Source organism: Calidris pugnax, unplaced genomic scaffold (genome assembly GCF_001431845.1).
Source record: "Calidris pugnax isolate Ruff unplaced genomic scaffold, ASM143184v1 scaffold13, whole genome shotgun sequence".
NCBI lineage: Eukaryota > Metazoa > Chordata > Aves > Charadriiformes > Scolopacidae > Calidris > Calidris pugnax.
This window is the reverse complement of record NW_015090810.1, coordinates 7,609,903-7,623,040: the sequence shown is the minus strand read 5'-3', so window position 1 is coordinate 7,623,040 and position 13,138 is coordinate 7,609,903. Positions and strand designations below refer to the sequence as shown.

General features: G+C 35.8%; 1 protein-coding gene across 1 annotated transcript in view; it reads right to left on the bottom strand.

The window, feature by feature from the left end:
- Positions 1 to 13,138, bottom strand: part of GABBR2 (gamma-aminobutyric acid (GABA) B receptor, 2) — a 474,269-nt gene that overhangs the window by 293,546 nt on the left and 167,585 nt on the right. Inside the window, exon 3 of the mRNA XM_014938669.1 lies at positions 804 to 974. Coding sequence (XP_014794155.1) covers positions 804 to 974 — 171 coding nt within the window. The remainder of the gene's footprint in view (positions 1 to 803; positions 975 to 13,138) is intronic.

Sequence of the window (13,138 nt, the reverse complement as noted above, 5' to 3'; positions counted from 1 at the left end):
ATCTTTAGAACACAGCCAACCCTTTTTTAAAAAAATGACTGCTGAGGAAGGAAAAAAAAAAAAGAAAAAACATGAAACTGGAATGCCTGTATTAGTTTTGCCTGCATGTCAATTAATGGACCAACTCTTTACCTTGCCTTGCTCCGATACATTACTTACAGGATGTTTTCTTTTAACTACTCTATTGTTAAAACCATGCTTAATGTACTTGGTCCATACTTTATTGCAATTTCTATGACCAAAATGTTGCTGAGGGTGAAACTCAAAATATTTGGACAATGCATAGTACGTGATTTTATCAATTCTGGAGATTCAGCCATTCATCTCAGTAAGCCCCTCAAACAGACTTAAGGGATTTTTTCCCCTCAATCTTCAGACTGATCAGACTGATGCTTGTAATAAATCAGAGCACAAAAGGAACACAACAAAATCAGTTATTCTCTCTTTTAAGTGAGCCAATGTCAGGATACAGGCCTTCTTCAAGATCATACACTTTGGCAATTCAAAGAGTAAAAAGGAACCTTTTCAACAACAACAACAAAAGTGATTTTTTTACACTTGGGTGCATTTATCTCACTGCAATAAACCAGTCAAGGGAAAGCACAGGTAGGTTTTACTATAGACAGTCCCAGAAGAGAATTAAGTTTATTCTGTACAGCAAATGTGACCTAGGAAGACAAAGCCAAACAAGACTGAAACAGTGGATCTATTTCTTTTTACATAATTGCCATTAATGGAGAAACTAGCTCCTTGAAAGGTTATTAGTAGCTCTCTTTGTGTACTGGAAACTATGCAAATCTTACCTCAGAGAACCTTTGTACATCCTGGGTTAAAGTTCCTACTCTCTTCCACTGATAATATTTGAGTAACTTCAAAATTGCTGGATTCACTGCATTATCAGATGGCACTGTCCGGAAGAAATAAGGATATTTTTTCTTATCAGCCAACTCTGGGGTTGTTGCTGCAAATGAAAGCTGAAAAAAATCAAACAACAAAAAAAGAAGGTCACTATAAGTCATCTAGCAGCCAGAAGAAAAACTTTGCTCTTCACAGTGCAACAAGACACAATCCACGCATTGCGGTCATACAGAGAATTTTCATCACCATACAGCTTGGAAGTCCTACTTGTACCATTTACTCATTTAAAGAGATTTTGAAATACCTTAGTTCTATAAACCACCTGCTGCAAAATTAAACTAGGGAATCTTCAAAATCAGTAGTGTAAAATCCTCTGTTTGATGCATCTTACACACTGCACAGAAGAAGCAGCTCTAAGAAAGTAAATCTGTAGGATGAATTCCCCATCAACTTCCTTCTACATTCTTTTCATAAGAGTTGATAATTGTTCCAAGGGGATATTCTCAAACTCTTTGAATTAGAGGGTGAACCTCTAATAGCACCTCTTCCTCTCTTTCAGGTAATAGGAAAGGTATCAGAGAATTATGGCAGCCAAGGCTGCAGTTCAGAAGTTTACCTGACTCCCAGTTTCCTCTTCTGAAACAGCCCCCTGTCATCTGTGCTATCAAAGGGGAATCAGTGGCTAATTCTACACATCTGAAAACACCAGAATTTGTGCACGGTTTGAGAATGCTTATAATTAGATAAAATAAGAAACCTATTAACACAAAAAAATCAGAAAACTTCACTGAATTCTTCTGCCCAAGTCAAAGACAACATATTTTTGTGAATTCTTCTCTATTCTATATTTTTGTGGATGGTTTTCAGGCAGTGTTATGAAGGGAATGCCTGCATATTAACATTCTGAAAATTGTCCAGATCCAAAGATACTTGTAGTTACTTCCTCTAGTATTTTTTGGGTTGCTAGGAATGTGTTTCTCAAGCTTTTTTTCTCAGCCATGCATAGCAGATGAGGATTTTTTTAAAGGGCCCATTTAATGCAAATTGGTTTGACTGTTGAAAAATAATCTTCCTAATACAGTTATGTTAAGCCTTTCAAACTCAATAAATAGTCAGGAAGTGTAGATGAATTCTAGCCAATATAAGTATATCCAACCTTAGTATTAAGTTTACACTTTCCTTAATCAGGCATTCAATATATTGGAAGTAGAAACCCTCTTTTGAAAGTCCAAATAGACAATTTTAATCTGAAATAGCAGATCTAAATTTTTCTTCAAGTTTATAAAACCTATATTTAGCCTGGCAGAGACAGGACTCATTCTCTGACTTCAGATTCACAAAGAACATATTGTGTTGCTATAACCTCCTAAGCCCAAATAGAGTTTATTTTCCTTAACTAAATTAATTAAAATCGCTGAAGTCAAAACAACATGAAGTGTGCATAACTGAACCATTTACACTCTACCATTCAATGAGAGAAGATCCTTTCTCTTCATCGGTCATTAGCTAGGGGGATTTTTAAGACCCTCTACTGCCATGTAAGCCTCAGATAAAGTATTTTTAATATAGAAACTGTTGTTTTATTAGATTTTATTAAAAAATACACTTGAGTTACTGTGATATTGTAGTCTTGATTTTACAAAACAGTATCATTTAGCTTTCTTCGAATTTCATAACAGTTTGTGAAGAGCTTATTTCAAGGGAAAAGGAATGAAGGTTTAGCAGGTAGACCTAGCCAGCTTTTTGGTCTAGGTTTTTAATGCTGAACATCATGCATCCATTGCACAATAAAAGTAAGATAAAATAAAATAAAAATAAGAACCTCCATCTCTGACTGAAAAAGAGAGGAAATTGGAATTTAGAAATCCAGCATGAAGAGGAATGCCTCTCAGCAGTCTGGCTGCTTGCAGCCTGTTGACTGCAAAGTAGTTGCTTTTCAAGTTATTATGGTTTTGGATCGAACGTAATTTGATTGATCCTTAAGAAAAAGAAGTAAAGAGCAACACTGAAGTAACAGTAGTGACAAGCAACATCAGCAAGGTTCACCTAACACAGGTTCGCAGACTGAATAGTAAGCTTTTCTAAACTAAAATACAAAAAGCCTTAGCAATGAGAAGCAGTTCTATAGCTGTGATCTGGCTTTAGGGTGAAGATCTGTGATAGAAGCATGTCAATTCAGATCCATCCTTTGACATTTTAGTGACTTAAAGTCCCTAATCTTGTATCCATTTTGCCTAAATTTCCTTGGGAAACAATGAAGCAAAACCTTGGCTCTCTTCATTGATTGAAGAAAGATGAAGAAGACTCATAACTCAAATTTCTCAGCCATGTAAAGTGAGATGAGATGAATCCAGGTTTATACGTAATAATAACGACACTTGAATTACAAAAGAACATCTTTCTTCATTTTCTGTTTGAAAAAAGGTTTTATTAAAATATAAATGGGGAAATTTCATGCTCAAACAGTTCTTAGAATGCAGGAGAGGTTCAGAGGCCTTTTTTTCAAGTATCAGATATAGCAGGGTTGGTCTTATTCTGCATCACTTTGCCATTTTAACAAGACACTCATAAGAGAGGGAAAAATAACCTGAAATAGTTATGTCAGTCTTCCTACCCTCCCTGCTGCCTTCTTTCTCAAAGTCTTCTGAAAATATTTAACTTTTCACAAAATTATCCCTATGAGAGTTTGGGGACATACAATGAACTTAACCCAACAAGCACCAGAACTCAATATTGTGCTTTGAGAGTTATGCTTTAAAAAGTAGTAATGAAAAGCTCATGTTAATAAATAAATTGACACAATGTAAGATTACTGGAAAAGTACATGATATAGCATGACTATATAGAAATATCAGTAAAAGATTCATAGCAAAATCTTTAACCTATGTGATAAAACAAGTAAGTTCACAACCCAGTCCACCCACATATGCATTAAGATGGGTACAGCCCTTCTTAATGGAACATAAATCCTCTGTATTTTAGGGCTAAAGTTGTTTATTCATGCCTGATTAGAACCTAATGAAAGATAACCTTCTCATAGTTTCTTCACTTCATTCTACAGGACTGAAAGCCATAAAGACCTGATTCTGCTTTTTGTTACAGGAATTTCTTTTTCTAACTCCTGGTTATTTAGTCAAAAATCTGGATGAATGGCAATGCTACTGCTCTTTGCAAACTACAAAAGTACTATTTTACACATTCAGAACCTACAGATTCATGTATTGCTAAAAAAATTTATTACAAGTGTTACATAGCTGCCTTTCTTTGTAAAGGAAGAGCAAGTGATAAGAAAGTTATAAGCAGAATTATAGCTCAGCACTAAATGCCTGTGGGGTGTACGATGTCATTCTTTCACAGAAAATGATTTTGCATAACTGCCACAGATGATGGCCAAAAGCCAAACTTCAAGAAAGGATAAAAGACAGAAAATTTTTTTTTTCAAATTGCTATAAAATGGAGGACACAGTGTGAATGTGTCAGGTGATATGTCATAGTTGTGTGCGTGCTGTTTGTGTACATATGCAGACTCTGTGCCTATGTGTACACAGATCTAGAGGAAAAAAACCAAATTCATATATACATAATACATATATCAGTTTAAATACTGTCAGAAAAACTGAACCTGCTACTCAGGTTATCCCTGAGAAATCTTTCTTTAGAATATTTACTCCCAATTTGATACAATTTGTGAGCAACTGCTTCTGAACTTAAAATGAGTGTATGTAGGGAAACATATATAAGCAATTACTCCAATGGAGATTTCAGAAACGAAAACAGAATTAAAAACTTTTAAATACTAAAGAAGATAACATTTACCATTCAATTAAGAGTATTAACTATAATACAAAATGAGAGCCAGATAGATTAAGGTATTGAAAATCAAATGTTTATTTCCTTATAAAGGCCATAATTTAGTAAAAGTTCTGCTGCCTTAATTTAACAATTAAGTCTGCTCAAATTCTCAAATGAAAGACTTTATTTAACATCTAAAATGCACTGTTTCTAATTTTTAAATTATTCCGATTGCTTGTGTGATCACTACATAAATGGATTACAGTTAGTAGAGTTTAATCAGAATGCTTTTTTGGCCTGCATATGTTAAAGAAAAGCAATAATGTTAACATCCTAGAAACCATTCCAGTCGGGAGACAATATGAAAGGAATCAATGCCACAGGATTTTTAAGTGTGTCACTCGCAGTTGATTTACTTATATGTTTAGCTTACTGAGGTCATGTCCCTGTAATATACTCCACAGACCACGTGGGAGCAAAAGTAGAGCTAACTAGAGAGGTCCATATAGAGCAAGCGTGAGACAGGATTTTAGTCAGAGTCCCAACCCCACTGAAGTCGGTGCCAAAACTTCCACCAACTTTCTCAGAGCCCATATTTCAAGCCTGCAATCTGGCTACCTGAGAACCAGATTTAGTTAGTGAGGTTTAATCACATCGATGTAATTGTAACTCTGCAGGTCACCCTGACATTTTGCAGTACGCCCAGACTCAGGTCTGTAGGTATGCAGATTCTTCTGTTTGAGAGGTAAATATAGACCTGTCTGTAGAGCCAGCTGAGTAGTTGTGCTTTTTTGTTAGTGATGGAGAAGTAGAGCAGAAACACAGCTAATGGCTCTATCTTACCCTGTAAATAGAAAGGAAGCAACAAATAACAGTCCTGGAATGGGTCCAAAGCAAAATAATTCAGGAAACAGTGTGAAATAGAAAAACAACAAAACATTAAAGATGATGCAGAAAGGACAGCGCTATGTATGTAAAAGTTTGTCTTAAAGTAAAGAGGTTTGAGCCCATAAAATGTAGGACATTTTTATACTTAAAAAAAAAATAATCTTGGAAATTATCCAAAATTCAAAAAGCCAGTAAGATAAATTTTGATTTTGGATTTAAAATAAAACAACAACCAAACATTATTTCACAAAAGTCAAGGAAATTTCTTTGGCTTCACACTGAAAATGAAAGTAGAATTTGATAAGGGAGAGAACAGGAAAGGAAATGATATTATGCAACTATTATGAGAAACGCTTCAGCCTAGTACGACAGATGGGCAGGTTAAGGAATTTGAACTTGGAGACTTTGCTGAAAAACTGAGAAATATACAGGAGAATTTTACTAAGGAAGTATTGGGGTCAGACATATATTTTAATAAACAATATTTTATCCAGAAACATGATACTTTTTGAAACAGGAAAACATTAATTTTGTTGAAAATCCATGCATTTTCATGGAAGGGTTGTGATCAACACTAGACAGAGTGAAGTGAAAAAAAAGGGTAAAACAAAGTGTAGAAAGCACCAATTCTCCAGTAGGGGAGTAGAAGCTAGCTCAATAACCCTAGGTGAAGCTGAAATGAACCATGGTAGATTAAAACCAAGAATATAAACCTAAACTGCTTTCAGGTTAAAGAAAGCAGAAAGTACAGAAAGTAGGAATGGTAATCATTCAAGAAAATGGGATGAAACACGAATGAAATCAACGGGAAAGACCAGGAGTTATGTAAGAGAGTATGGATATTAGAGAGTTGAAACAAAATTAGAAAAGGAAACCACACTGCATAGAGAGTGTATACGTCCCATATAGAGGTCCAGAGGTTGGAAGCTGGGAAGTTGAAGCCACTCAGCAGTCCCAAGAACTCCGATGGGAAGGGAAGTCACCAGAAAAGGCAAGTGGCCTTTTGGTGTTTGGTTGTTTTATTATCTCTAAGGAGCATTTATGTTTAAATTTTGTCACTGTAATAATGCACAGAAGTCTGGGAAAAATAAAAGTGCAGAACCATCCCTGAGGTAAGCAGTCACCCTAATCTAAGGCAACAGGTCTGTTTAAGCACCACATGTGTTTAAGAGGACTGTATTAGTGGAAGTAAATCAATAACAGAAACCCTTATTGTAGGTCCATAAAGCCAGTAGGGCAGGAAACTTCTCTCATAAAGCAAAGAGTGTAGCAGCTAAAGGATTGGAAGCATTTCCCATCACAAATTCCCCAGCAGCTCAAAGGCCCCTGACATCTGGCAGGAGGTGCCAGAGCATCCAGATTTGTCAATCCCAAATTGAGAATAAGGTATCACTGTCAGCACTTGCCTCTACAAAGGAGAAAGTTGTGAAATAAACTACACACTGTGTGTATGGAGTTTTATACATCGGAGTTGGGGAGGAGGGGAAAGGCGCCTTTAAGTAACAGACTAATCTCCCTTTAATAAAATGTCATCTGTTAAGACAACTAATTCATGTTTGCAAATGGAGAAAGTTAGCTTACTGAGCTCTAGAGAGATTAGTTTAAATTTCCTAGGTTTGTGCACTGTGGATTATACAAATATTTTACTAATGATACCTAGAAATTTAAATCTACCCCTGTTGCTACAAAACTAGTCTTGATGGAAAGATTTTTATATATGGCAGAAAACACCGGTATTTCCTGTATGTTTTCTAGAAAGCTAAATTATGCCAATAAATCAACATTGCTAAACAGAATATAAAGTGCCGATTCAATCAATGATATCATTTATTATCATCGTAACTAAAGATTGCAAGTCATGTATGCTTAGATAGGAAGCAGTATTTTCTGCAAAAAAGGAAAATGCAACTAATTGTTTCCAAAAAGAAGGCAGAATGTCAGAAAGCTCCATAGTAAATACTGTAACAGTGGTACAACATTGCATATATAGAACCTTGTCACAGGAAGATAACAGGGAGGAAACTCAGGAAGATGATAATTTGTGGCAATGTGCACTCGTGGTACCATACACCATTCCTTTGTGTGCCTTGCCAGGAGCTCTAAAGCTTTGACAGGTCTGTGCCAACAATAATAATACTTGAGTTTGGGCATGTGATGACTTGATGGTCCCAGGAGCTAGAGGGACCAGAATGGAAACTAATGAATAAAGAAGAGTTAAAAGATTTGCCTGCTGAAACTCTTGAGACAGCATTAGATGATGTCATGTGATGAGTGAAACAGTACACTCTTAACCCAAAGACAGAGGATAGATTGAAACGTAATGAGTAAATTGTGTTTTTAATTGAACAGTAACCGATATTTTGTAATAAATTTTAAAAGACATAAAACATAAAGAGTTCAGTTAAATTTTTATTCACTATATAAAGATTAACAGCAACCTTACTATACAAGCCAATTTGCCCAGATGTGCAGTCAAACTACCACTGAACTTGATCTTACCACTAGTCATGAATAAATTTTAATATAATAACAGTGCTTGGAATAGGAAAATAGTGATATGTAATCAAGAAGAATATTAAAGAGAACCTTAAGAAATACACAAGAGCATGTAAAGTTAAAAGCGATATTAAAATAGACTGCTCCTTCCCACCCTAATACACAAAATGTATCATCCAATTAACTTTGACGGATGATTTAGAGAAAAGGTATGTAGAAATGACATTGCAAAGATGGTCACAAACACCTATATATTTGGAAAATATTTCAACATGAGAACCTAAGTGCAGCAATTTCATTGATGGAGACACCGCATAGATCTTCAAAGCAGGTGAAAGCAACACACAGTAATAAAGATCAAGAAACAAAGATAATGTTTCTTGACAATTTGCTTGCACAGCTGCTGGTGATAAGAGTGTCTCCATACAGACTGTAAAGGAGCTGGTTCTGAACTGGACCTAGGAATCAAAGAGGCAATCTTCCCTGCTAGCTATACTCTAATCCCGATCCCCAAATAGCACAGGTGACGCACTAACATAATTTGAAAGAAGAAAGAAGGGGGATTAAAGAGGAAAATATTAACAAGAAATTACACTTTTCAGCAGTGGTAAATTAGCCACAGTTTCACCTGTCATAAATACTCTTGAATATTTACTCGAATGAAAGCTCTGGAGACTCCATCATACTTACACGCAGAAGATTGTATTGGATTGGACAAACTTTAGTGTTATAACAAATGAAACTAACATTAAAAAAATGTTCTGTACAGGCTTTCATTATGACAGTTGCAAGGGCAAAAAAAACGTCTGGGAGAATAACCATGATGGCTCACTAGCTGGTAAATGGGCAGGATGCCTCAACCAAACAGCAACATAAAAATACACATTGTATTAAACACGTTGGACAAGAATGGATCTCATGGACGAACATCCCTTTCATCATCCATAACACATTACCCATCTGATTAGAGCTAGTGTTCCTTTTAAAATCAGATATTTTGCCAAATACTCCTGCCCAATATCATCTGCCATTACCTTCATTAATTCTGTATCTGAAATTACTTCCACTGACTGCCTTTTGGCACCTGGGAGTTTCCAGAAAAAGCACTCCCAGCTGGTCTCAAGGTTGGAAGGCACCCGCCTCCGTGCTGATGGCATTTCAGTGAATTAATCCAATCACAATAAGATTGATATTCAGCTGCACGCTGCTCTGGAGACATTTCAGGAAGCAATTCTGGCTACTGAATGAATCAATATTTTTGAGGACAGAAACTGGTTTAGATAAAATAAAATCCATATGAGATTCAGCTGAAAGATGTGTGCCTATAGGCTAATAGGGAAGGAGCATTTATTCCTCTTTGCTTCCTGCTTGGATAGCCTGACCTACCCCCAACACAACTCAGTGGGATCTGCAGATGTCTGAATGCAAGGAGTCAGCCCAGATGATTAAGTTTGGTCATTCAGCGTTAAAATTTCCTATTCCCATAAAGTCTGTGGGTTACGTTGAAGAACAGTGATTGGACTGACCCTAAACTGAGGGTGAGCTGAGGCAGCCAGCTGATAACAAGGCAGAATCATCGCAAACGGATTACCCCACCCAAAAGTCAAGATTCAGCATTAGGCTTGATTGTTTCACTGTCAATGGAAAATAAACAACTATCATCCCCGTTTCGTTCCATATTTCTTCTGACCATTCATTTGAAAAGGTTTATCACAGTGTGCAGCAGATCTCAAGGAAGGAAAAAAAAAAGAAAAAAAGAAAAGGTATTAAGGGAATAACTCTGGCAACTTTAATTGCTTTCTCAACTCCCCAGAAAATATTTTCAGATCTGTATTAGGCAGAAATCATGTACATCTAATATTGGTGTTTTTCTTACTACTAGGGGTTGACCAGAGTATTGTCATTAAATGGCAGATCTACACAAGTTGCTGCAAAATTTGTTTTCATTTCCAAACAGAATATAAAATAAAATTTTTTGAGCATTTTCATAAATGGAACTGCATTGCAAAAGAGGGTTGTATATCTTTGTCTGTCACACTCAGTTGCTTAGCATTTGGCTACTGGCCTGGATTATACCAGAATTCAGCTTCAAATCCTTTCTCTGCTTCAGTCACAGCATTATTGTTTATCCCAAATCAAGCAGAGTCTCATACACTCATACTGTGCTACCCAGCACGCTTGTCTATAACAGATTATCCTCAAAATTTAGTGAAAAGCAACAACTTTGTAAAATATTTCACCTTTGATAAAACACTCTATATTGCCATAATTCATTAAAAAAATAGTAATTCTTTCCAGACCTATTCACAACAGTGTGTTCCTCGCTGGCTGCCAAAAACTATTATCATTCTATTAGCATTGTTTGTTTGTCAGACTTCATCCAGCTAACAGATGTTAAAACTACAGATGTTCTGTCTACATTTGGGTTTTAAATAAGATATCTGTTTTATTATTTTTCCCCCTCTAAATTGACGAAAAGGAGGGAAAAACTTCCCCAATACCAAGATACCTCAACTGTGCAGTAGGGATGTGTCTTGTGAGCAAATGAACCCTGCACTCTATTGGAAATGGGGAGAAGGGGCGTTGGTAAGATTTAAGGTGAGAATTCTCCAGTTGCTCTTTGGAGTGGACACCCCAATACCGTCCCAATTCTGTCCTTTCCATCTTTTATGTCTTTTACTGGAAATATAGTATCTGATGAAATAAAGCACAGCATTTTAACTCACAATTTACTGAAATACTTACAAAAATACTTTTTTGCACAACCTTAAGTCAAGATTTAGTGATCTGTTTATTTTTTCATTCTCTGGTTTCAAACCTAAGCAAGAAATCCCAGATTTTTCATGCCAAAACAAGTGAAATCCTCACTATGCAATGTAGTGATATGTAAAGAAGCTGTTTCTATGGAGCAGCTCAGCTCAGAGATGCCTTATCAGGTCCTGGGAGCAATACCCTGGCACTAATTCTGCACTCTGCCTGAGCTAATGTGCCTTTTCTTTCAGGTCTGTAACTTTTCTGATATCTCAGCATTGCATGCTGCAGTCATACTCCACCAGAAGTGTTTAGAGAGTAGTCCAACATCAGTCGCTTGGAACTGCACCTTCTCTAATAATGGATAAGGAGGGGTTATGCTACAGGAATCAAGGGCTTGCTGGAGGGGAGACGATGAAATGAAAACTCATAAAAAAATCAGGGAACTTCCTTTTCCAACAGACGTTGTCAGCAAAATAACTACTGCTTGCCCAGCAGCAAGGGCAACTTGGGTTACATTGTCACTAAAAACCTTCAGCAGAAATGTCAATCACAATTATGATTATAATATATTTGGCATTAAAATGTCAAATATGTTGTTGATCATCCTCTAAGAAAAATCACATACGTTATGGTTTATCTGCAGTCAATACAGATTTTAGCAAGATGCTCTAGATAGAAAGCTAAACGAACAAAACCTTTTAGTAATGTATGCAACTAGGAAATGTTCATGCTGATACATTCAGACAATGTAGATCACAAAATTATTTGTGAACTTAAAGTTCTATTCTGTGGTTTCTAATCTATGAGTGGCTGTAAAAAAAAAAATCTTATAAGGCATTATAATCTATTTTTATAAAATAAAAAATGGCAAACAGTCATGGGCTCAGTACAGTTACAAAACAAAAATCCTGTCTTGAATGTCACTGAGGAAGTGGAAGAAAGCACAAGCGTTTCCTCCCATTGGAGCTGGGGCCTCCAGGACATGAGCTAATTGTTGCCTGAGTAACCCTCAATGTGTTTTTCTCAATACCTTTGCCTTGCAGGTCACTTCAGCAGTTACGATTAATTTAATAAGTGTTTCTTTATATCTGCATTTGACTTTAAGTACAGTACTTGCCCCTGGTGTTAGAATGCATGCTGGGTAGAAAGCATTAACATTATCTACACCATTTACTATTACGCACACTCCAATAAGATCTCTCAACCATTTTTCGTTAGTTGCTGCCATCATCCTAGTACCCACAGGCTGAAAGCTGAATGCTTTCTCTAGACCTTGTTATCTTTTTTGTCACTTACTTTGTCACTTTATTTGTTCACTACAATCCTATCTATTCCTGAATAAAGTCCTTATCAATTTGCTCTTTTTTACAATACTTTCCATAACTTAAATCCACCTAGGTGAGATAAAAACTGAACTAAATCACTCCACATCCATATGTAGTACTAAACCCAACATAGCCTTAATTTTTCACTTGCAAGGAATATCTTTGTGCTTGATTTTTGTCATAGAGCCAGCAAAGTGCTTAAGAATATAGTTTAATTTTAAATATTTCAAGAGTTATATTGATTTGAGATAAGGAACTCATATATAAAACTCGGCACATGCATTAGAATTTGGTAGTGCTTATTAGTTTTGGAAGGCTGGTTTAAACATCATCTTTCCTAATTTAATCTCATGTAATTCATTATTTATTACTCACTTCTCAGTAGGGCAGCATTAAGTTGTAATATTTAAAATCACTTGCCTCTTCTCAACCTCTTCATTTGTGATCCTATGTTTTTTTGAATTGTCATTTCTTTTTATACAACATTTCTCACCAAATTGTTGTCACATTTGTGCTTTCTTTATTTTTTTTGCTTGCTTTTTTTTGTTTCTTTTTTAAACCATGTATCTTATGGCTTTGACTACTGGGTCTTAACAGTTTGCTGTCTTCAGCTTCTGTTATTTTGAATACTACTGAGTTCTTTTGGTCTTTTTCAAACGCTGCTCTTGGACACATTCCTGCCAAGTGTGAACACATCTACTATTTTTATTGCTTCTACATGGGAAAAACTCATGGTGGGACAAACACTTAAAGCAGGGCAAATGGAAAACATTTTTGACAAAGGTGATCAGTGCAATTCCAGAGCAGAAGATATAAACCATTAATATTCAGCCAAAGATTTTAGAAATTCAATTAGTGATTTGAAAGCATTTTTTACAAGTAAGTAAATTCAGAAATTCTCTGAAGTTAAATAGTTAAAGTTGTTAAATGAGCAGCAAATGAGTTTGAGTGGTATTTTTTACCCTTACACTTACCTACTAAAGAATTGAGACTCCTGGTATATTTAATCACTAATGCTGATACCA